At 40.5% G+C, this 26,185-nt stretch overlaps 2 protein-coding genes across 3 annotated transcripts in view; one reads left to right on the top strand and one right to left on the bottom strand.

Annotated features, from left to right (window-relative positions):
• The window catches only part of LOC311077597 (protein NLRC3-like), a gene marked incomplete at its 3' end in the record, with an annotated part of 522,782 nt that overhangs the window by 345,734 nt on the left and 150,863 nt on the right, over window positions 1–26,185 (bottom strand). The gene's annotated exons all lie outside the window — the stretch shown is intronic.
• Window positions 16,454–24,711, top strand: LOC311077618 (E3 ubiquitin-protein ligase TRIM35-like). Of its 2 annotated transcripts, XM_084106192.1 has the most exons (7): window positions 16,454–17,331; window positions 20,086–20,181; window positions 20,739–20,960; window positions 21,042–21,064; window positions 21,156–21,274; window positions 22,942–23,348; window positions 23,931–24,711. In XM_084106192.1, the coding sequence occupies exons 1-7, from the start codon at window positions 16,948–16,950 to the stop codon at window positions 23,949–23,951; spliced, it is 1,272 nt and encodes a 423-aa protein (XP_083962318.1). In that variant the 5' UTR covers window positions 16,454–16,947; the 3' UTR covers window positions 23,952–24,711. The 2 variants fall into 2 exon arrangements, with proteins under 2 accessions (XP_083962318.1, XP_083962317.1); XM_084106191.1 differs by having other exon boundaries at window positions 16,456–17,331; window positions 22,942–24,711.

Genomic DNA, 26,185 nt, shown 5'->3' with positions numbered 1-26,185 from the left:
TTCAGGGTTTATGATGTCTCAGTGTCTCTGTGTCAGATTTAACAGCCTCCTGTGAGAGTCAACTGAGACACCATAACCAAACTCCCTTTTTATAGTTGCAAACTTTTCCCACCCACCTTCCTTACATACAACCACTTACACATTTATCCAAGACTACATTTAATAAAATTAAAGTTACGTTGCTTTTAGTTTGTCAGCCTTTAGCTAACCTACATGCTGCCGACATCTACAAATGCAGCAGACAAATATCTGTAGTATTTTCACATGACAAGCTGTTCTGGTATCAGGTATCATCTGTTGTTATTGTGTGAGTCAGTGGAGACTTCAGCAAGTCAAAGGTAACTTTGGTCTGTAGAAACACTTTGGGCTGTTCATTTGGTGTGATCTTATAAAAGCTTCTGCAAATGTAATTTCAGAAAACTGTATATTATATAACAGTATGTTTATTATGCAGATAAAATCACCTTAGTGATTGGTATTATCAATTTAAATGAGACAATCTTCAGCAGCCCTGAAATGATGCATTCAGCACTCTTGTTGTACAGATATTATTGGCTCAGTCTGCACTATTGTCTTTATATTTTGTTCTTTTATATTTTATTTTGTCAACAAGTTATGTTACAGCTTACATTTTTCTATTTACATTTATTTCTTTTTTCCTGTGTTTTGAGTTTGTCAAAGCATTTTGTCAGGTAACCTAAAAAAACACATGGTTTTAGGTCAAAATAAATTACAAATATTATTGAAAATGACTGAATAATTTTGACTTCACTATGTTGCAGAAGTGGAAGTAACTTTTAAGCATCAGATCAGGTGAAAATACCTCTTTACTGTAACATCTGCACAGTGTAACACTGTTACTGGTTTTGTTCAATAAATCTTTGCACATGGTGAATCACATTCTCTGTCTTTCATGTTACATCTGTAAAGTTCAGATTGAGGATTGAGAGATTCAGACACTAAACATTGAGATGATGCAGTGATTAGTGTGTGTTTAAAGCAGACGTCACACACTCACACACTGTCTGCTCTCCTCTATTTCATGTGTCTTTCTGATTCTCAGTCTGTTTTCATTCTTCATTGGTTCCTCTCTCATGTATGAATGGATGTGTAGTTGGAGTCTCTGCTGCTGGACGGGGGTCAAAAGTCAATGAAGAAAGAAAATTACGGACATTCAAGCTAAAACATTGGGTATTTAAATGTTGTCTATTGTGTGATAAATTCATATGTTCTTTGTTATGTATAACATGTATAACATAAACAGGCTTCTGTTCTGCTCTTATTTACAGGATATTTTAGAACCATTATGAATTTAAAACCATAGATATAAACATTATTTTATTGTCAAAACAAATATACTCAATTCAAGTCTGCATTATTTATTCACAGCTGCTGAAATAGCCTTAACTAGTTTTATTTGCTCACATAGCCAGACCTTTACCAGCCTTCAGGTCTAGACCCTTTACATATAACTTTCAGCAGGTGTGGTCCCAGCTTAGGACCCCAGTAGTTTGACTGATCTAATGCTGTTCTCGCGATTCTTAATGTAATCAACCAAACTTTAATTTATTAAATAAACGTTATTTTTATCCGGATTATTTATATAGTTAAAGTGAAAGAAATTGCATTTTTAGGTAGGCTATGTTTTGCGACATTGTTAATTGTTATTAAGCAATAAGGCATAATCTGTTATTTTTTTATTACAAGCATGCCATTTCATAATTATTCTTAAACAGAATTATGCTTGTATCATGTTTGTTTTGTTTTTTTTAAAATATCGTAGATGGTGAAGAAAAAAAAAACGTTATCTCTAATCATTTCAGATAGCTGTATGCTATGCTACTATCTGATTTTTTTTTTTTTACCTTTATTAAAATGTATAATATAAATGTTTTAAATTCAAATAAAGAAATCCTTCATACCAGCCTTCTTTCCAGTCAACTAAGTGACATCATGAACTGTATACTTTGCAGATAAATGTTAAAAATATGATGACAACTATAAGCAAGACCAGTGTTTCTCTGGATTCACGGGATACATCACATCCTGTTTGTTTGCCATGGGGTTCGAGTTTTGAGCTCCGGGAAGTTGATTCTTAATCCTCAGTTTTTATCAAATAATAATTTAACTTAAAGGCACACTATGTAAGATTTTGGGATTAAAATATTCAAAAACCACTAGAACAATGTTATATAAATTTTGTTGATTTGTGTACTTACATTATCCCAAATGTTTCTAAGAATGTTTATATCCAGAGAAATAAGCAGTTTTAACCAGGACACGTGTGTCATCTATTAGTGACGACATACCTGCGTTACCCTCGATTTCCGGCTTTATTTAGTAAAAACCATGGAAACACCGAAGACGTTTAATATAATGTGTTTTATTAGACAGGTGAGGAACTGTTTGGATACATTCATCAATAGAAAATGAATCACTGTTATACAGCTCAACACAGTTAGTCTTTTTGTTTAAATCTTATTTCTTGGTTTACTGTGAGTACCATATTTACCATCGATCAAGCTCACTGCAGTGTGCAACAAGTGTCTCATATAGTCGCCGCAGAGCGAACGCACAGAGTAGCATTATAACAACTTTCATCACACTCAAATATGATAAAACAGTGCTGTGTTACTCCATGATTCTGATGGGGATACCGGCTGTAGAGGTGAAGACATAAACTCCCATGATTCTGCCAAATCAAGGCGTCATCAAGCTATGCCTTTGTTTTGAATAAGCGACCTCTATTGGCGAAAAGTTACATAGTGTGGCTTTAATTCATCTTTGCTATTAAAATGGATGAATGTATCCTTGGAAATGTTTGATTTCGCTAGTTTTTATCTGTTTTCCTGAATAAATCCATCTAGTGCCACTCTAACCGGCTACCTCTAAGCTTGTTCATCCTCCCACCCTCCTCCACTCCGGCGCCGACACACCACAGACCCTGGTGCACCAGCAGGCGAAGGCTCGGGCTAGGCCTCGGGCGAAGACCTCTTACCCTCCGCCACCTCCAGTCTTCCAGATGTTCACCAGGAACCACTTCGCCTCTTATCACGAAACCAAATCCAATGCTGTGATCATCAGAGACATCATTGTCGGGCGCGTTCGGATCAGTTGCGGGGCCGTTTACACAACACCGTTTTCAACTAAAAACTGAAAACCTTTTAATTTACACAACAACAGTGTTTTGGGGGCCTGAAGACGCAAACTTTTGAAAACAGGTTTCAAAGTGGACTTTTTTGAAAACAATACCATTATTGTCCCAGTGTAAAAAAACAAACGCAAATTTGTGAAAACGGTGACATCATGTACATCTGTATTACGTGTTCAGTCTATAGTCGCATAGTGTTTCTGTGCAAAGTGACATCGCCAACAACTTGTTTTCGCAAATCCATGTGAATGGGGATCGTTTTGACAACACTGACATCTGTATGCAAAAAACGCAAAGAAAAAAGTTTCCAGTTTTAGTATATCACTGTCATGTAAACACCCTAAAATGTGCAGTGCTGGGGTCCTCCAGTACCAGGTTAGGAACCAATTCTAAATGAATTGTTAATATCATGGTGTACTGTTATGAACAGAAACTGCTCTTTCCTGAGGTCCTGACTCTCTGTGGTCATTAAAAATCCCATGGCATTTCTCGTAAAGAGTAGGGGTGTAACCCCGGTGTCCTGGCCACATTCCACCATTGGCCCTTACCAATCATGTCCTCCTAATAATCCCCTTACATTGAATTGGCTCTATCACTCTCTCTCCTCTCTCCACCTATATCTGGTGTGTGGTGAGCGCACTGGCGCCGTTGTACTGTGGCTGCCGTCGCATCATCCAAGTGGATGCTGCACACTGGTGGTGGTTGAGGAAAGATCCCCTGATATGATTGTAAAGCGCTTTGGGTGTACAGAAGTACATATGAAAGCGCTATATAAATGCCCGATTCTATTCTATTATATTCTTTGTAAATAACTGGAATCATTTCTGGGAGTGATCTAGATTCTTCTGTGCTGATTGTCCGCACTCTAACACTCTAACAACTTATACGAGTAGTCCAATTTATACAATGAAACTGTTTTTCCCAAATAGTTGAGCACAAATAATAAGTTTAATAAAGGAGAAATATCCCGCTATCTATTGAATTTAACCGTGCTGTGTTGCTAAAGTTGTCTTGAGCTGATCTGGGCCCGGTTTCCCGATAACGCTCACTCTTAGCGCGCTAAGAGAGCTCGAAAGATATATCTTACCAAAGGTGTTTATGTTCCTAAGTGTGTTCCCCGAACCATACCTTAGGAAGCTGCTTAAGATATACCTTCTTACGTGCGACGTTACCCGGGGCTGTCCGTGGCGATGGTGCTGAATTGTTTGATATCGATGGCTCGAAAATCAATTATTCTCTCGTGTAGGGCTGTTTATGTGAGAAAGCGGTGATCTTTATAAATGAAGCACTTCAGAAATAGTTGAAATTGCAATTTATTATGATTATTGGATATTATAAAAAATAATCCAAACTATAATTGTCATGATAAATCACTGGAAGCAATAGCAGGTGAACAAGTGTTTATTAGGACTCAACACTCAAAACATGAATATCACTCAAAGTCAATGAGGAAGTTCCCTCTCCGGGTGCGCTCGCGAAATCGCTTCTCTTTCCACTCTACTGACGGGTACTCTCAGGGGAAGACGCTCAGGCTCGGTCACACAGGGACTTCGATGGTCTGGTGCTCGGTGCTCGGTGCTCGGTGATCGGTGCTCGGGTGCGGTGAAACAACAGGAACATCCACTGAAGACGACGACAACCCGGAAGACGACACGAACACACATGAAGGACTGCAAACAACGGATGGACACTGGAATGGAGAGATGAGTGAGTATATGTAGAGAATGGTAATGGGAAACAGCTGAGGTGGGGAATGAGATGATTGCAGACAGCTGGAGCACTGAACAAACACGCGAGCGGGACAACGCCCACTCACGCAAACTCACAGACATGTAAACAAACAGTTACACGAGACACAGAGGAAACGATGAATTATCAACCGTGACAGTACCCCCTCTCCTAGGAATGCCTCACGGCATTCCCAGACCTCCTTACCTGTCGATTGAAATCATCGATAAGGGAGTGATCCAGGATGTCACGAGCAGGAACCCAACTCCTCTCCTCCGGACCGTAACCTTCCCAATCCACCAAGTACTGAAATCCGCGTCCCCTCCGCCTAAAATCCAGGATGCGACGGACCGAATAGGATGGTTCCCCGTCTACGAGTCGCGGCGGTGGGGGAACCGGGACTGGCGGATTAATACGTGAAAAAAACACAGGCTTGACTTTAGAAACGTGGAAGACGGGGTGAATTCTCCTGTACGCCGGAGGAAGATTGAGGCGGACTGCCACCGGACTAACAATCTTGGTGACAGAAAACGGGCCAATGAATTTAGGAGCTAGTTTATTCGACACGGAACGGAGAGGAATGTTCTTGGTAGAAAGCCACACTTTGGAACCGACGACGTATACGGGAGGCCTTGACCGGTGGCGATCGGCCTTGGCCTTGGTGCGCTCCCGCACTTGGAGGAGTGTCTCTCGGGCCCTCGTCCAAGTACGGTGACACCTCTGGATGAAGGCGTGGGCGGAGGAGACCGCGACTTCGGATTCAGCACTAGGAAAAACAGGTGGTTGGTACCCTACACTACACTCCAACGGAGATAGGCCCGTGGATGACACTGGCAACGTATTGTGGGCGTACTCCACCATAGAAAGTTGTTGACTCCAGGAGGAAGGATTCCTGGAGACCAAACATCGTAACGTTCTTTCCAAATCTTGGTTGGCTCTCTCAGTTTGACCATTGCTCTGGGGATGGAACCCAGAGGACAGACTGACCGTCGCCCCCAGCAATCTACAAAACTCTCGCCAAAATCTGGACACAAACTGGGGTCCCCTGTCAGAAACCACGTCTGTCGGGAGGCCATGTAACCGAAAGACGTGGTCAACGACTGCCACCGCTGTCTCCTTGGCTGAAGGTAATTTGGGCAAGGGAATGAAGTGGGCTGCCTTCGAGAATCGGTCCACCACGGTCAAAACTACCGTGTTACCCTGGGAGGGTGGGAGGGCGGTGATAAAATCTAGAGCGATGTGGGACCAAGGTCTCGAAGGCACCGACAGCGGTTGAAGTAACCCATCTGGGGGTCGATTGGACGACTTACCAGTGGCACAACTAGAGCAAGCCAAAACAAAATTGTGAACGTCACGAGCCATAAGAGGCCACCAGAATCGCTGCTTAACTAGAAATATGGTACGACTCACCCCTGGATGGCAAGCTAGACTGGAACAATGACCCCACTGGATAACGTCTGATCGTAATCCCTCCGGCACAAATAAACGGTTAGGTGGACACCGGATCGGAGGCGTTACCCCTTCTAAGGCCTTCTTGACCTTTGATTCGACCTCCCAAGTGAGCGAAGAGATAATTAGGGTCTCAGGAAAAATGCGCTCGGGAGTAGATTCGTGTTCGGGACGATCAAAAATACGCGACAAAGAATCGGGTTTGATGTTCTTGGAACCCGGACGATAGGAAAGAGTAAAATCGAAACGGCCGAAAAAAAGTGCCCACCGAGCCTGCCTGGAGTTCAATCTTTTGGCGGTTCTAATGTACTCCAAATTCTTGTGGTCAGTCCAGACTATAAAGGGTACCCCTGAACCCTCCAACCAGTGACGCCATTCCTCCAATGCTAGCTTGACTGCCAACAACTCACGGTTACCAATGTCATAATTTCGTTCAGCAGGAGATAATCGATGTGACAAAAACGCGCAGGGATGCATTCTGTCGTCTGAAGGAGAGCGTTGTGAAAGAACTGCACCTACCCCCACCTCTGACGCATCGACCTCTACCACAAACTGACGTGAAGCATCAGGGGCAATTAAGATTGGAGCTGAAACAAAGCGGCTCTTGAGTTTGGCAAACGCAGCCTCAGCTGCGTCTGACCACCTGAACGCAGTTTTGGGAGAGGTCAAGGCAGTCAGAGGTGCGGCTAGTTGGCTGAAATTGCGAATAAAACGCCGATAGAAGTTGGCAAATCCCAAAAACCGCTGCAGGGCCTTGCGGGAATCCGGGATTGGCCACTCTACCACAGCCTTAACCTTGTCAGGATCCATAAGCATACCTTCAGCCGACACGATGTGTCCCAGAAAAGGAACCGACTGTGCATGGAAAACGCATTTCTCCGCCTTGACAAAAAGCCCATTCTCTAACAACCTTTGAAGCACTAGTCGTACATGTTGCACATGTTCATGGAGAGACGAAGAAAAAATCAATATGTCATCCAGGTAAACATATATGAATTGATCGATCATGTCTCGCAACACATCATTGACTAGTGCCTGGAAGACTGCGGGACTATTGGAAAGCCCAAATGGCATAACCAAATATTCAAAATGCCCCCTAGGGGTGTTAAAAGCAGTCTTCCATTCATCCCCCTTCCTGATGCGGACCAAATGATAAGCATTACGCAAGTCCAGTTTTGTGAAGAGTGAGGCTCCCTGCAACCTCTCGAAGGCTGAAGACATCAACGGCAAAGGATAAGTATTCTTTACCGTGATGTTATTCAACCCTCGGTAATCAATGCAAGGTCGCAGAGATCCGTCTTTCTTCCCCACAAAAAAGAACCCCGCCCCCTGCTGGAGAAGAGGAAGGACGGATGAACCCGGTTGCCAGAGAATCAGAAATATATTTCTCCATAGCCTCCCTCTCCGGAACTGAGAGTGAATAGATCTTGCCCTTAGGCGGAGACTTACCTGGCAGTAAATCTATTGCACAGTCATAGGGACGATGCGGAGGGAGAGAAGCAGCCCTTGACTTACTGAACACTTCACTCAGGTCCCGGTACTCCTCGGGCACGTTTGATAAGTCCACTGCTTCCTCCTGAAACACAGGGACAGAAACAACAGAACAAGCAGACACTAGACACGAACTATGACACTCAGTGCTCCAAGCTGAGATGGTTCTCCTTTTCCAATCGATACGTGGGTTGTGCAAGCTAAGCCAGGGGTGTCCTAAAACTATGGGTGTGAGTTGTGAGTCCGTAATGTAAAATGAAATAGTTTCGGCGTGATTTCCTGATGTGATGAGGGTAAGTCTTTCGGTTGCTTGAGAGATGGTAGGTAGAGTTTGTCCGTTAAGTGCATTGACTGTGATTTTCTGGGGAAGTGTTCGGAAGGGAATCTGTAACTGCAGTGCAAACCGGTGATCCATGAAGTTACCTTCGGCTCCAGAGTCTATGAGTGCACTGCAGTGGTGATCGTGGGTAGACCATCTCAGTCTTACCGGGAGGATGGTGGAAGTGGATGAGGTCTTTCCTGCGGAGATCCCACCCGATAGTAGCCTCATACTTACTATCGGGCTGGGCCTTTTACCGGACAACCATGAGCAAAATGTCCGGTGCCACCACAGTATAGACAAAGGCCCTGGGATCTCCGCCTTTCTCTCTCCTCCCGGGAAAGCCGAGCTCGCCCTACCTGCATGGGCTCGGGATCGTGGGGGCCGAACGCGTCCAGGCCGCTGGACCGCTGGTTCTCCATCCCGCCGCGAACCGGGTTGGGTGACGTCCTCTGACCAATCCGAGACAGTCGGGCGTCCACCCTCAAGGCCAGGTCGATGAGCTCATTGAGAGAAGATGGGAGGTCCAGGGCGTAGATCTCTCTCTGGACGCGTTCGGCCAGCCCATGCAGGAAATGATCCCACTGCGCCTCCTCGTTCCAGCGACACTCGGCCGCCAGGGTCTTAAACTCGATGGAATAATCAGACACGGAACGATCTCCTTGGCGTAGATCCGCCAAGACCCTGGCAGCCTCCTTCCCCGCGACGGCCCGATCAAAGACGCGTCTCATCTCCGCCGCGAGTGCCTGGAACGAGGAGCAGCACTGGTCTTGGTTCTCCCACACTGCAGTTCCCCAAAGCGCCGCTCTCCCAGTCAGCAGCGTGAGCACGAATGCCACCTTTGCCTCCTCCCTCTCAAAAGTTCTGGGCTGTAATTAGAAATGCATACTGCAACGGGTTAGGAACGGACGACAATAGTTAGGCTCACCAGAGTACAGCTCAGGAGTGGGCAATCTGGGCTCAGACTGGGAGAGAGGCACGGCTGGTGTGGGAGGAACTGCAAGTGCTTCCGGAGGTGCTGGCGCAGTGGGAGGTTGCAGCTGATGGAATCGCTGGGTGAGCTCGGACACCTGTGTGACAAGAGCCTGAATAGCACGTCCTGTCTCCCCCTGGTTGCGATCCTGTGCATCCATCCGGCCGATGCACACGCGAATGAATTCCTCCAATGAAGCAGATGAATCACCCGCTGCTCCCGTTTCTTGGTCCATCCGTTCTGTCATGATAAATCACTGGAAGCAATAGCAGGTGAACAAGTGTTTATTAGGACTCAACACTCAAAACATGAATATCACTCAAAGTCAATGAGGAAGTTCCCTCTCCGGGTGCGCTCGCGAAATCGCTTCTCTTTCCACTCTACTGACGGGTACTCTCAGGGGAAGACGCTCAGGCTCGGTCACACAGGGACTTCGATGGTCTGGTGCTCGGTGCTCGGTGCTCGGTGATCGGTGCTCGGTGCTCGGGTGCGGTGAAACAACAGGAACATCCACTGAAGACGACGACAACCCGGAAGACGACACGAACACACATGAAGGACTGCAAACAACGGATGGACACTGGAATGGAGAGATGAGTGAGTATATGTAGAGAATGGTAATGGGAAACAGCTGAGGTGGGGAATGAGATGATTGCAGACAGCTGGAGCACTGAACAAACACGCGAGCGGGACAACGCCCACTCACGCAAACTCACAGACATGTAAACAAACAGTTACACGAGACACAGAGGAAACGATGAATTATCAACCGTGACAATAATAGCCTATAATAGCCTAGCCTACATATTTTAAAATTGTAACATATATTGCTGCCACAATAACCTTTTAAAAAATTTACGTGCCTTCTTCTCTTTCCCATTTTTGTTCGCTGAGGTGGAGCTGCGATGAAATATTGTTCTTGTAAATACTTTCCAGCATTTCAGTAATAAAAGTTTACATCTTGCGTACGGTGCTCAGCAGTGATCAAAAAGGATTTAAACCGTGAATTTTGAATCTCTTGTAAACTCAGAGATGTGGATTCAGACGGCAATTAAATTACCACACGACCTGTTTGTCAAAAAACAGAAGGTACTAATTTGGCCAGGGATTTTTACGCGGGTTGGGTGAGAAAAACACTGATATTATGGATTCGGACGGCACTAAAATCACCGACTTACCCCTGTAAATGTTTAAAATACCGGACGAGCCCATGAGAAACAATATTAGCGTCCGAATAGGACTTAACTGACAGTAGCCTATGCTTTCACTGGCCTTTAAAAGAGCGTTTTAATTAAATTAATAATATTGTATAATAATATGATTAAAAATCTAACAACAATCAGTGTAATGACAATTTTATTCTTTGCATGAAAACACTTGAATTAGCCTAATTTAATACTGTCTGGGTGTATTAAAACTTCAGAATTATATTCATATAAAGCTAAGAGTGGTCCAGACCAACCTTACGAAAGTGTGACTTACAAAAGATATACTTAGCGTACGAACGTTTCGGGGAACCGTCCCATAAGGTTAAGAGAGAGGTTAAGGAATAGCCCACACAGCAGGAGACTCCTAAACGGATCCGCGTTCAAGTCGCCAAACCCGCGTGACTGTCACATTCGTTATGGCACCGCCCAGAGGATCAGCTCCGCCTCTGGGCGGCGCCGTAAAATCTACTGTCAAACAGCGGATCCAGAGCGGACCCATGTCGGATCCTCGGACGCGTACGCGCCTTTTCTGTAACGGTTGAACTACGCACACACACCAAGAGCCGATATCAGTCGAGACTTTCTTCGCTGGGACACGGTTGCGCTGAACCCTCTTTTGAGTAAGTATTGATTTATTGCGACATTCACAGTAAACATTGTTTTTTAATCGTCGTGTACTAATGATTGTAATGACGTTGTTTGACATTAGGACAACTTTAGCATGTTCACTCGTGGTATAATGGTTTAGCGCTATAGCTTTTAGCTAGCTGTGCATTATTAAGTTTGCATTTTGGCAATTTTTGTCCCGTGTAGTGTCTATCTGCCATCCTCTTTATACTGAAAATTAAGCTTCGGCATTTTAATCACTGTTTGAGTCGGTTCAGACAACTAATGGGTATTGGCGCCTGTTTGAACGTCAAAAAGTACGGGCTTATCTGCTAATGTTAGCTAACGTTACCGTCTTACCTTGAAACCATCCAGCAAATTGACGGTACTGTATGTGATTAACGTCACCGCTCATTTTACACAGTTTAAAAACTAAACAAAACGCTAAGTGAACATAGCTACGTTTTTCATGTTGGTTTTGAGCGCGTCTCCCCCGCAGCGGGGAGACACGGGCAGAGGGACCGCAGAGAGTTCACTAACGTGGAGTTCACTAACTTTCTTGTGTCGTCTGGGGTTTGATAAACAGTAAATTCATCAAATTCAGTGTCCACAATGCTATTTTCCATGTCATACTCCACGGGACCCACGTGAGTGCGGATTTCATGTCGCGGCTTTCGTCGCTGTCACTTTGCCTATATATATTCTAATATATTAATATAAATAAGATTGAGTGACAAGTAGTACTCGCCATTCAGTAACGTTAGAGCAGACAGCTCTGCAGTCGTGTAATTACGACTTTATGACTTTTCATAAACAGCTGAAGACCTGTGACTTGCATTTATTCATAGCAGACGCTTTTATCCAAAGCGACTTACAAATAAGACAAATAAAAGCAGTTAAACTAACAGTAGGACAACAAGTGCTATGACCCTTCTCAATTAAATTTGTGTTCCCTTTCAAGAGGTCTCTTGTATATTGCGTAAGGCAAAACTCCTTTTCTCGAGAATATTGAAGCCACATTTTTAAATAACGCAGTGAAGCTGCACAGCAACTGTGTCTAGCGCGGTCATTGGCTGTTGCGCAGCAACTGCATGGACCTTTGGCGAGGCGGCTCAGACGCTTGAACCAATCAGGACAGCTGCCCGCCAAAATGGGTAGCTGCCCAACCGGAAGCCCTGCCAAATTAGGAGGGACCTGCTATTTTGTGGCATCCAATCAGTATCGTCCAACGTAGCAGCAACCAATCAGGAAGTCAAGCGACATTTTAATAAATATACAATATGATTACGCCATACTAGGCATTTCTTTCTGTACATATATTTCATTATTTAACAAACATGTACACTCATTCATAAATTATATTTATAAATGTACAAATTTATAATTTCAAGTTTAGCTTAATGTTTTTTTTTTTTGTATTATGTCTATGATCTTCGTTACTTGATTTATATTTGATAAAGCTTTTTTAATCAAATAATATAAAATAATTACTAATAGAAGAAGTCCTATTTTATTTAAATATGTGCTAAAATTGTATATAAATTGATATAATAACTTATTTGCCTGGCTAAAAGCGGCATCCACTGGACACTTGTGCATGCTTTAGTCCATGTTATTCTTTTTTTGATGATTAATAAATACCCCTTTTCTTTCTTTCTACATTAAGGATGCCTTTTCATCTAATTGAATTTCAAGCGAGCGGTACATTGCTGTTGTGCCAATTGACTGGTACGACGACGGGATGGTGTACTGGCCCAGCTTTAAGAGCACTGAACGTGTGAAAAGGGCAGCTGCTAACAAGAAGAAGCATGAGCCAAACTGGCCAAGATATGATGTAAAGGTCGTCAGAACTTGTGGTATGCCAATTCATAAAATTCTTGTTTAAAAATAATTTCATGGTTGCTTCTCCTTCTGCTTGGAATAACGTATTATTTCTATGTTCTGAAAATGCACATGAAATTGTCTTTGCCTTGTAGTGTTTAAAATTTTCCATTTATATCTACTGATGATGTTCTTGGCCAGGTCTCTTTTGTAAGATATATTTTGTGTTCTCAATGATACCAACCTGGTTAAATAAGATGACAATAACAATAATTATTAAAATCATCATCATCAATAATAATAATATTATGTGCAGCTCTACAGCTAATTTGAAACTCATGTTCATTTTAACATTTTCAATTTTAGACAACTACAAAGACGCCATTAGGCTTATGACTCAATATCAGACCGGCTGCAACACCTCTGAGCTACAGTCTGATGCAGAGCAGGACGGTGCGCTGCCAGAGAAAAGAGCCAGGAAGCCAGTGTAAGGGTGTTCTGTCTTGTTTTTGTTTTGTTTCTACAGTAATAGGAAGGTTATTTCCCGTAGCATTCAAAAATAGGCCAGAGATGCTTGTACTATATGTATATTTGGCAATTTTGGGATTGCAATAACCATAATGGTTACTTAACAGCCATCGTTTTGGGGACTCTGATGAGAGTGAAAAAGAGCCAGAAAATGGTGACTTTGCATCTCTGAGGATGCCACAACCTTCCAACTTGCCTGGTGTATCAGTTGAAGCCTCAAACCCAAGCCAATTGCACTGGCAGAGTAAGGAATAATCTCTTAACATTGAAATAACAAATCATAATATTAATATTATGGTTACCATTCTTAGTGCTAAAGATATTCCCCTCTCCTTGTATCCATTCCTTCAGCGCCACCATCTCGCCGAGTGCCAAGCATAGCATTTCTCCCATAGCACCTGACCATGGGGCAGGACAGCAACACCCTTCACCACCTCAACTCCCTGCACCGGCATTTAACATGCGGAGAGATACTCAAGGTAGGGACTGATTTCGGAAATATTAGTGAATAGAAAATAACCCATGTGTATTATCAGTCATGGTTAACAGATGACTACCATTTAATAAAAAAAATCCCCCCTCTCGCACACCACCCACCTCACTATGGGCTAGGAATGGCAGTCCCTCCACAACTCCCTCCACCCCCCGCACCAGCCATCAACATGCGGCGAACAGAGGAAGCCTGCCCAAGCCTGTCGTATAGACCAACATGGCAAGGGGGAAGAATGACCGATACCATTCCCTGCTCTGGTGAGCAATAACTGACAAATACAACCATTACATGTTTTCTTCAAACTTTGTCAATAACTTTTGTCATTAACTAATGTCAATAACTAATGTCAGTATTATGAGTAATGAGGATAAACACTGAAACGTGATATATTTTATACACTGCATTTTAGCTATATTTCATGTTTGTCAACAGCAGCTGAGGTACACATCCTAAGCCTGCTGGAAATCATTAAACAGCAACAAGACCAGCTTATGGCAAAGGTGAACTACCCGTGGAGGTGGAGGGATACTGCAAAACTGTCAATGGATTGAGGTGAGACTGCTGAATGTATATATACACCTTTTACCATTGATTGCTTAGTGCTCTCCACTCGTGTTAATTATCTGAACGTGCTCCTCCCGAACTTTGTTAATAAAACATCATTTAGAAAAGAAAAAGTTTTCCAGTTTTTTTTCTTTAATGGAAAAAGTAGAAACATAGAAGTTTTCTATCTTTTTCTACGTTTCTGGACACTTTCAAAAGGAACAAAACATTTTAAATGCACCTTTAAATTCAACTTGAGCTTAGAAATGTTTACCTTGCTGTCTATTTGAAAAAATATGTCTTTGACTTTTAGATTTCTTCTTTGGCCACCATTGGAGGCCAGGATGTGAAGAGGGTGACCTGGAACATCTTGGGCAGGCTCTTCACAGATGAGGTGTCCCATCAGATAAACTGGAAGGGTGTTCATAACAAAAAGCCCTTCAGTAGAATGGCAACAAAGACCTTGCTTTTCAGTAAGTATATAATTCGAAGTAATATTAAATACAAAGTAAATAGTTTGTAAATTTTAAGGCGGCCTCGCAGCAACGGTCTTGCCAATATGACCGTGTAGCCTTTTTTAGACTGGCTACTATACCATAGACTTTTTTGATGTTTGATGTCCTTTTTTGGTAACACTTTAAATATACCACGCTGATTTATCCACATACAACATGTGCTCTGATCAAGGAACCATTGAATACCACTGATATTGTTTGAACATTTTGGATGTCTTTTTTAAACATCCGATAGCGAAAGGCGCGGCACACCTTACCCTGATCACGAATTCATAGTTTACCCACCTCTTATTTTAACCCCCACAGCCCTGTTTATAACTTTTTTAAGTCATGTTTCTTTTTAAATTTAATCTCCTTAATACCTATCTCATATATTGTATTGTGTAAGCATACTTGGCTTTGGACGCTACATAAACATAAACATATCTGTCTGTTTGATTACAGGTGCTGTGAGAAAAAATACTGTGACCCGCTCAGCTACAGATGCGGAGGTCACCAAGCATGCAATCAGGTGGTTCAACCTGGCGACAGATCGGGCTACGAGAAGACGTGTCCCGCCTCCATCCAGACAAACTGATTAATAGGAGTAATAAACCATGTTTTTATTGAACTTCTTGTCGTTCACCAGTTATTCATTTTCTGATATTTTAGCTGTTTATAGTGCAGCATTTCATTGAAGTTGTAGCTTAATAGATAAAATATTTTATGTTTGCACAGACCTAGGCATATAAAGCACTAAATTAGGTTTTGACCACAAAATTAATGTAGATTAGCCTAGCCAACATAGGCTACTTGAAAACAGAATAGGCTATAACCTATAACTTTCCATAAATGTAAATGTCAATTTTATATTTCCATTGAGTAGTGATTATTTGTGTACAGTAAATTGATGTCTTGTATTGAAACTTTTCTGTTAAGCCTATTTACAATATTGTTAGGTTAAAAATACAAGGCAATGCAGATTTAAGCTTAATATAGGTCTATATTGCTGTAGTAGCCTAGGCTATAGACCCAGTGATAGTTCGGGTTTTATCCTATTGTTTAGTTAATCCTACAGCAAGAAAAGAAGGGATTTTGAAAATGAGATAAACGGGTCCAAAACGGACCCGGGCCAGATGAGCCAGAATTTTTATGAGTCCGTTTCGGGTCCCAAAAGGACCCGCCGCGGATGCAAGGTTTTAATCGCGGATGCGGAGCGGATGCAGCGCGGAGCCACAGCGGATCCGCGATCCGCCTTCGTTGCGGATCCGTCACTGCGCGCAAGTGGACGCCGATACGGGTCCGTTTCACGGGTCCGTTCCGGAAGCCGCGATACCTCCGCGGCCGATCCGCTGCGGAGTCCTTTTGCTGTGTGGGAGGTTAAGAACTACTTAGAGATAAGAACGCTTTGGGAAACCGGGCCCTGATCTTTTAGAGATTATTAGACGGTTATCAGAATAATGTGTTTGGCTCCTGTTTTTCTTATGAGTGTCTTGTTTGTGAAACCCTTATTAATTGTTTTTAAGGTTTAGTTCATCTACATGCTATCTAAATATTGATGAAATCCGTTTGTTTTGTTTTTTTTGTTTTTTTTACAAGATACATGCATTTAAGGCCAATTCACCTGCACAAAAAAAAACCTGGCCCATATGCATCAGTTACCAGATTACAGTAATTAAATATAACAAATAAAAAATATAATTATGTAAAACAATATGTAAAATATTTTCCACAGTTTCAAAATAGGTGTATCATGGCTCTATATAGACGTTTATAAAAATGTACTAGCCTCAACCCTAAACCTAATTCTCACATAAACTTGTTGACTTTTTTTTTTAAGAAGTATTGTGCATAGTTTTGTATTCATGTGTAATTTATAAAATGTTACTAATACTTCTGGTTTTGGGACTTGAATCTGTTTCTGAGATGATCGTGAGCGCAGCGCCCCCTGTTGTGTTCAAAATAACTTTGATACCAGTGATACTTGTCAAACTTTTCTACCAATGAAAGTATGACGTCAATAAATCAGGGAGTGTTTTGTTTGTTTAGTCTCTCAGCGTTTTCGCTGGTCCGTCAGTTGCTCTGCGTGAAATCTCGGTTTGTTATTGCGTTTCCTCTACGCATGGTATTTTCCTCTTTTTAAATGTCTCTGGAGGAAGAGCTGTCGTGTCCCGTGTGCACTGAGCTCTTCACTGACCCTGTGTTATTGAGCTGTGGTCACAGTTTCTGTCGTCAGTGCATTAATGATCACTGGACCTCGAGCAGATCCAGAAACTGTCCCGTCTGTCGACAGCTTTCACCTCAGCCGCCGGTGTCCAATCTGAGCCTGAGGAACACCTGTGAGTCTTACCTGAGAGAGAACAACTCGAGGAAGGAGAGGGACGGAGAACATGTTTGTCAGATACACGGAGAGAAAATTGAGCTGTTCTGTCAGACGGATGAACAGGTTTTATGTTCAGAGTGTAAGAAACATGAGTACAAATGGCACAGAATACAGCCGCTACAACAGGCTGTACGACAACGAAAGGTGAGTGAACGTTGAATGTGAAATTAAGCATTTCATCAGCATACCATATAGCGTTATTAAATTAACATTCTTTTTCTTTTTGGAATATCAATTTAGGCCTGTGTGTGTGAGAAAGAGAGAGAGAGAGTATGAGAGAGAGAGAGTAAGAGTGAGAGAGACTGTGTGTGTGAGGGGGAAAGAGAGAGAGTAAGAGTGAGAGAGACTGTATGTGTGTGAGGGGGAGAGAGAGAGAGACAGACAGACAGAAAGAGAGATTGTGTGTGTGAGAGTGTGTGAGAGAGATAGTGTGGGTGGGTGTGTGTGTGAGAGAGAGAGAGAGAGAGATAGTGTGTGTGTGTGTGTGTGTGTGTGTGTGTGTGTAAGAGAGAGAGAGAGTATACTGGTCCTAAAATTAACACAAATGCGAGTAAAACTCATCGTTAGATGTCTGGTAACATTTCTATTTATGAACATGCAATGTTGTGAGGGTCATATTTTAGAGTCGTGTGTCACCATGATGGTGTTTGCGTTGTAGGCCTATTTATGAATGACACTGTTAAAAAGGTGTTAGTGTGAAAGCACTCCTATCTGAATGTAACTTGCTCTGGATTGGTTTACTGCAGGATTCAGAGGGATTTGACTCATTCACACCCTGTTGATGAGGCTCCATTGGGTGTCTATCACAGACAGACACTGTAGTAAATGGGTGGTTGACATGACATGGCCTTTTTTGGTCCAATGTGTCAATGTTAAGTAAATTATAGAAAAATATATCAAAAACTGTGGTGACATTGTTCAGAAAGTGCTGTTTTATATGGACATACAGAGCATTCATGGGTTTAATCTTCTATTTTTTCACAATTTTCAGCCAAACCAGAATAAACTCATATGGCGTGACTGTGCCAAGCACATTTCACAAATTTTGATTTTGAATAAAAACAAGAAAATGAATTCATTTTCTGTTTATTCAATCATATATTGATATCCCAGATGTCTACTTGTGAGTCTGCTTGACTAAAAGTTCAGGCATAATATTTTGAAGCAGCTCTTAACTAAAACATTTTGTCCCGAAAATGGATATCATTAGGTGTGACGCCATATTCCTTTTTTTAAACGGGCAATTGTTTGGAGACCTTTGAGGTGTGGGGGTTCCTCCTCCTTTCAGGAGGAAGAGCAACACCTCAGAAGGACACTGAAAGCAATGTGAGTTTTCTCTCTTCATGTTTTAAAAAAAATCAAGTATATCCGGCACTCCTGCTTCAGTTCCCTTTTGTGCTGTCTTTTGGTGTGACTCATTTTACACAAAAATGCCCAAATGAAATTACTTTTCAGTCAAAATTACCTTCAAAACTATATTGTCATATTGTAGTTAGCATGTTAGCATAAAAGCACATTGCTTGATGTCATGCTAAGTACATGAAACCTTATATGGTGTGACACAAAATAATAAGGTGTGACAGGGTTTTCTTGTCACACCATATGATTATTTTGTCACACTATATGATATGAATTGCATTTAAATACGTAAATAATGCTCTTAGATACATATTTCATAACTAATAGTTAAGTTTATTGAATATTTCGTCCTTTTAACACATTTTGATACTATATTATGTACACATTTAATATCTATACCAACTCAATTTGATGATTCCCTACTATCCCATTTTCAAGCTGAATCCATGTTAAACTACAGCATTTTCTCACTCAAATGTTTCCCTTTATTTATTTATTTATTTATTTATTAATTTTTTCAGTTTGAGGTAGATTTCAGTAGATGGTGAGATAATGCAAATAAAGAAAGAACAAGGAAATTATACATCAGCTTGCTGTTCGGTCATTGTTTTACTCATCCTCATTTTGAAATGAATTTATGCATTAAAATAAATAAAATGTTCAATGATTTACTATAAAGATTATTAGAAATCATGTAGTTAATATTCAGCAGATTAAAATAAAAAGTGCAACATCAAATGAATACAGTAAGTGGATTAATGAATGTGTTATAAACATATGATCCTTTGCTACTTTGAGCAGAACTCACTGTTTTAAACAATTTTGTGATTTTTGCTGTAAATGAAACAATGATTCACTTGTCAAAAGTTGGGTTGTTTGTTAAATGCAGCTAATACAGATTTTTGCATGCAGATTGTTGTGTGGCGTGACATCATATGGCGTGACACCATGTCATTTGGTGTGACATTCAGAATTTTGAAAGATATTAAGGCTTTTTGGTTATTAATCATAAAATCATCAACGTGACAGATGGGGAATAGTGCAAGCAAAGGTTACAAGCATTTTGGTACTTTTATAACAAGGTATTCCCAAATTAATTTGATGTATATTGAAAGATTACAAGTAAACGTCTTTCTATGAGTGATGATAAATTAAAATAATGCAAAATGTAATATATTTGCACATAAGAAATGCTATACTTTTATATAGTAATGGTAAAGAATCAGGATAAATTTACTTAAATTATCACATTATACCCCTTTTTAATTTAATACACAATAACATTCATGTCACACCATATGACATTTTTAGTCATTAAGACAGTAAACTAGTGAATAAATGTAAATTTTAGGACAAAATCTACAATACCACATATATATTTGGAAATATTAAGAGTTGGTAGAATATAACACAATGAGTTCCATGACTTACATTTGAGATTTTTTTTAAAACTTTTTTTTAGCCAAATATGTCAACCACCCAAATACGCTTTTCTTTAAATGAATGCTGCATGCTAATTCTTTGTTTTTTTCTTTAAAGGAGAAGCTGAAAGCAGCTCTTCGTCCAGCCGAGAAGAGCTTGTGGTCATTGCAAAATGGTGCAGCACAAGATACAAAGATCTCGGATTACAATCAGGTGACGAATTCCATTGACATGTTGTTGTTGGTAAACTAGCCAGATTCCAGTAGAGGACTAAACTGGTTACAGTAGAAAAACTGGGGAGAGTTGTAATCCAAACTTTTTTTTATTTTTTTTTATGTAGTTTCATATTTCATATTAAATGCTCTGAACTGTACTTTTAAGACTTTGTAGATATTGTTTGTCAACAAATAAAGAACAAATACATAAAATAAGTCTAACATTATGTGTGTATTAGTGTTGTGTCAAATGGAGGTCTATATACTGTCCCATTCGGTGCGGAAGTCATTTCAGTTTGTTTACGTCTAGAACTGAAGCTTATGCAGATGTTATATAACAAATTAAACAAGATTAGCTGCCAGTTCAGATGATACACGGTCTATCATTAGACATTCATTTACATAATTGCAAATTAAGTTTAAATCTAGATGTGGAAATCCCTTTTTGCACACAGACACGTACAACTTCTAATGTAGTTTCAGGAGGGTGGTGGTCATGTTATTAAACGAGAACATTCAAATATTACATTAAAAATGAACATTTAACCCACCCAGTCTCAAGTTCAGCAGACAGAGAGAAGAATCAGGGAGGAGTTTAAGAAAATCCACCGGTTCCTGAAAAAGGAGGAGGAGAGCAGGATAACAGCTCTAAATGAAGAAGAGAAACAGAAGAGAGGAGAGATGGAGAAGAGAAGGAAGGGCAGAATACATTCACTCTCAGACAGACTCCGAGAGGTGGAGGAGGGAATGAAGGATGATGACATCACTTTCCTTCAGGTGGGGGAGGGAATACACTTCACACACTCACACGTTTTGTTATTTTATTACAGTCACTAATCTAGCTGTGCATTTTCACAGAATTATAACAGCCTAATGAACAGGTACTTATTGGTTTCTAAGTAAAAAAATATAATAGTTTAGTTGAGTCCAGTCATTACTCTGAGAGCTGTGTGTGTGTGTATGTGTGTGTAGAGCTAAATACACACTTCCAGATGCAGAACTGAGTTCAGAGTTTCGTATTGATGTTCCCAAACATCTGGGCAACTTGAAGTACCAAGTGTGGGAGAAGATGAAGGACGTCTGCCCTTACTGTGAGTGCTAGACTTCTAGAAAATAACTAATAGATATCACCATACTTTCTCAAATGATTAATCACTGTACATTAGACAGATGTAACATTTCAGACTTGTAATACAATTTTTTTTTGTAAATGAGACAGTTTGCATAAATTTCCAGAATAGAAAACTGAACATTGGATGAAGCCGATTCAAAATTCACGTTTGTTTCCTTGACATACTAAAGGTTTTTACAGAGGGGATTTGTAGGTAGGGGTGGGCGATATGGAAAAAATATCATATAACAATTTTTTCAGGAAAATCACGATTTTATCACGATTCTTTTTCACGTTGGTTTTGCTATTTTGTGACTAAGCATTACAGCCACACTAATGTCCAAATGAAATAAACAGTGCTTAATGTTTTCAGCTACAGTAGGTGTAGGCCTATTTAACTGTAGCATTTAAGAAAGTGTTTAAATGAACAAATATGAAAATAAAACACAACATAGACTTAAGCTATTTAAGTTCTCAGTCAAGAGCAGTGAGTGATTTCCTCTTTGTGTTTTGTTGTTTAATTAGCATTAAAGGGATAGTTCTCCCAAAATTTACTTTGTCATAATTTACTCTCTCAAGTTGTTTTAAACTCGAATAAGTTTCTTTCTTCTGTTGAAAAAAGTTATTTTGAAGAATATGGGTAACCAAACAGTTGATGTACCCCAGTGACTTCCATAGTATATATTTTTGGGTGAACTATCTCTTTAAGGACAAGTGGCAGCATGTTTACTATTAGGCTACGGTCTCTTTTAAGAGCTGCACGCGACGCGTCTAATATACACGCATTTGACAAGCAGATTTTCTCTCAAAGTTTGCTTTCACTTTAGACATAACCGACTTTATGTAAACCTTGTGTGTATTTGACAGTATTAGCACAATAACACTTGAAAGATAACTTAGTCCAGTATTCAGGCGCTGGTAGACAGGCTTTTAGTGCATGTGAGCTTCACGTGTACGCGCTGAGAAACGCACACGTTAGAACAGTGCATCAGCACGCAAATTAAATGTTTAACTGACAAGGCATTAAAGCACAAACAAATTATGAACTTTTGTGAACTGCAGTGTCCTATAACATTTGATGTGAATAAACATCGCGTTGTACAGTATGTTGGGACAGAGGCGCCAGAACAGCAACTGGTAGAATCTACGATACTACGATATTTCTTCAAAAGCACATCGTGGAGACATTTTAATCGTCCACGATCAAAAATCGTGATATCGCACACCCCTATTTGTATGCCTAATTGTATGAATAAGATTTTGCAAAAAAGTGTTAGTGTGAAAGCACCCCTACTATCTGAATGTAACTGGACTGGTGTCCGGATTGGTTGACTGCAGGTCATGCCTCAGATTCAGAGGGATTTGACACATTCATACCCTGTTGATGAGCCATGCTGTCTATTATCACAGACAGAAACTGTAGTAAATCACCTGTATGACAGCATGCTGCAGAAGTGCATTTTGAGAAAACAGATTTTAAAGATAAGTATTGTAAAAGTAAATAGATAAAGTGTTATGGAAGCAAAACTCCAAAAAAAATCTCCCAAACATCCCCAAATTGACAAGTGCAATAAAAACGATGGATTTGCCTGTAGTGTGTTTCCATTAAATTGGCTGATATATGATCTCTTCTTCTAATCTCTCCAGATCCCGTGATCCTGAACCCAAACGCTGCTCCACCAGACGTCTCTGTGTCCGATGATCTGACCTCTGTGACCTCATCATGTTTCCATCGGCAGGACAAGCACAAAGCTCTTCGTCTGCACAGGAACCGGATGGTGTTGGGAAGTGTGGGATATGGTGATGGCGTTCACACATGGGAAATCGAGGTGGGAAACAGTCGCCACTGGACACTAGGAGTGTGTTTTGGATCGGAAGGAAAACCTCCTACTCAACCTCTGACCCCTGAGAACGGCTTCTGGGGTCTCAGACGGGATGGATACTTGTACCATTTCCTGAGCACAACACTACTCTTCAAGCTGAAGACGAATCCCCAAGTAGTGCGAGTGAGGCTAGAGGATTGCTATGACATGAAGGGAGGATGGTGGAGGAATGTGAGTTTTTATGACACTTCTAATGATTGCTTGTTTGCCAACATTACTGGAGTGCCTGCTGGGAAGGATCTCTTTCCATTTGTGATCCCAGAAGAGCCTTCTGTCCCACTGCGTGTCGTCCCAGCTAAAGTTACTCTGACCGTTAAACCGTTTGAACCATTTGGACCATTTGAAACGGTTCAACCGAAGCTATCCTTCAAGGAGAGACATCGAGTCTTGATCATCATCTGTTTTTGTGTCATTATGGTGATATTGGTGATTCTGTCATGGAATATCAATGACGAAGTGCATGAAAAGGAAAGCATTTAACAAGCTGTCCATTTACTGACATAATGGTCTGTTGCAATGCCCCAGACATTAGCAAACAAAAGGTTACGGACTGTCTTAATTGTCTAACTAAATCTTGGAGAAAGTTATGTGGTCTATGCTGCATTAATGTGGCGTGACCTGAAAAAGACAGTTGTCATCATTGCTAATATTTACACTTACTCACTACTTGCATCTTGATTTTAGTCTAATTTTATATGCACATTTATTTTATTCTTGCATCACCATGTCCCTTTAATTGCTGTACTTCACCAGGCTCCCAACAGAAGTGTGTGAGAGAGAGGAGGCACAAAGACGATGAGGGCTGGCGGTGTGTGACGACGCACATCTGTGATGAATGAAGCCTCGTAACCGCCACTATTAAATGCCGAGTTTATCCGGTCCTAATCCAACGCTTTGTGTTTCTATACTATGGTTTCAAGTTCCATCGCCTGTTGGTTTGGCCAACAATATAATTATTGTAATAGTCATACTCAAAAATATTGTTCTTGTTGTGAATGTGTCTAAATGCTGGGGACAGTGTAAACATCTGTGGTAGTTTCTGTTGAACCGTCTCTTATTATTATTAATATAGACATTTTCCACAGTAGTTGATCACTGATTTCAAACCAAATTACTTATAAACTTTGAGATTAGGATTGATCCTTTATCCATCTCACAATATCCCACAGTTCTTCCTTTTGCTCCTCAGCAGTCAAGAACAATCATGATGTTGAAAGCTGGTGCTGCATATCTTTGTGATGTATCATATCTCCTCACCAGAACTGAACTGCTTGTGACTCATTATTATTCCCAGCAGTGCTCGGTATCCTGGATTGTGTGTCGAAATATCTTGTTTGACCAGTCATGCAAAGTACAGTTCAGAGCAGTTCATGATATTTGATTCTCTTTTGTTGTGCAGTCTAAGCTTTCATCTCTTTATGCTTTTGGTCATTAGTTGTTGATTTACATTGGTATTTTGTCTTTTTGACAATGGCTTTCTGGTTTTCTTCAATAAATGTCAGATCATTGAGGACTGAGAGTTTCAGTGTTTAAAGCAGATGTCACACACTCACACACTCTCTGCTCTTCTCTATTTCATGTGTCTTTCTGATTCTCAGTCTGTTTTCATTCTTTCATTGGTTCCTCTCTCATGTTCTGAATGGATCAAGACCTGTTGTTTAATTTATAGGCTTGTGTATTTGTCTTGAATCACAGAATATGGTGCCAAGCACACCAGTTATTTCCTGTTTACCTAAATTTTGAACACATTTACATTGGTAAAACAGGTTTTTCTTTGCTTTATGTAATGTGCTGCCCATGTAATCATTTTTCACATGAACATTTCTAATACAGTTTGGTCAAATGGAGTGGTGACCACATAACATATATGTCTAGTTTCCATATTGTGTTTCATTTTTATTCATACTGTGTGAGTTCAGTTGCCTAAAGTAGCGAATAAAATTAATTAAATAAATAAATAAATAAAAAAGCCAGCTTTAAATCACACCAGCTCCGAGGCTCACTGAGAATGTGATGACCATATAAGCCACTAGAGAGAGCGCACTTGTTTTTCATATGTGGATTTGTTTATGGGTCTAGTTTCCAGGTAACCAGAATCACATCTGAAAGAGGAAGAAAAGAAGAGACGCAATTTTTAGGCTTTAAACCAGTCAACATTTGATAATTAAACAGCCCCTTATTTTGTGGTAAGTTCAGAAATTATTGATATAACCACGTAGTTATCCAAATGAACTGCTATTTGTGTTTTATCTTCATTACATGAAACTTCAATCCCAAAATAGCTCAATAGCTCTTTCAAAAACATCGACGATTGAAGTGTTTACTTGAATTTTGATATGCATTTAGATTTACCCAGGTCAATAGCCTATACCTTTATTTTAAAAACAAATACTGGTTTATATCCTGATATGTGTAGATCCTGGGTGAAAAGACCAGGACACTTTTTAATGTACAGAAGTTATTTTCTAGTGTAATCAGACACAACATCAGCGATCATATATGATTGTTGTTTCTGTTGCACAAAGAAACGAGGCACGCAATGGTTGTTTGTTACATAAATAACTTACGCTTTTACCAGTAATGCAGGTGTGATCCATTCAGTGCAGTGCAAAAGCAGTGCTGAATTTATACAACGTGTTTTTGCAGCGTTGAGCGACGCAATGGCCAATCAGAAGTGTCTTGTATTTGCATTTAGTCTTGCAGTGTTAATGCAGATGAATAGATTTGAAAAAATATTTGAAGGCTACATGCATGAATACTAATAATAACAATATAAATAAATATTAGCATAATTCATTATATGTATCTAAACAATTTTTCAAATTAATAAATAAAATAGGTAAATAGGAAGAACATGAAATGTACATGAATATAACAGAAATTCCTGAACACAAGTAACTCAAGATGTCTGAGATGGACAATATCACAGAGGTCATAAATAATGTAAATAAAACTGTAACACACATACAATATACATTGTGAATAGAAGCAGATTCTTTGGGTTCGGG

This window comes from Abramis brama (assembly GCF_963993115.1).
Source record: "Abramis brama genome assembly, chromosome: 2".
Lineage (NCBI taxonomy): Eukaryota > Metazoa > Chordata > Actinopteri > Cypriniformes > Leuciscidae > Abramis > Abramis brama.
Note: the sequence above shows the minus strand (reverse complement) of the source record. Positions and strands in the feature narration are given on the sequence as shown.

Coding starts and splice junctions, on each gene's coding strand:
- LOC311077618 (XM_084106191.1), top strand. CDS start 16,948: ATGTCTCTGGAGGAAGAGCTGTCGTGTCCCGTGTGCACTGAGCTCTTC. Junction 17,332..20,085: donor AGGCTGTACGACAACGAAAG/GTGAGTGAACGT, acceptor TTTTCTTTAAAG/GAGAAGCTGAAAGCAGCTCT. Junction 20,961..21,041: donor ATGACATCACTTTCCTTCAG/GTGGGGGAGGGA, acceptor GCATTTTCACAG/AATTATAACAGCCTAATGAA.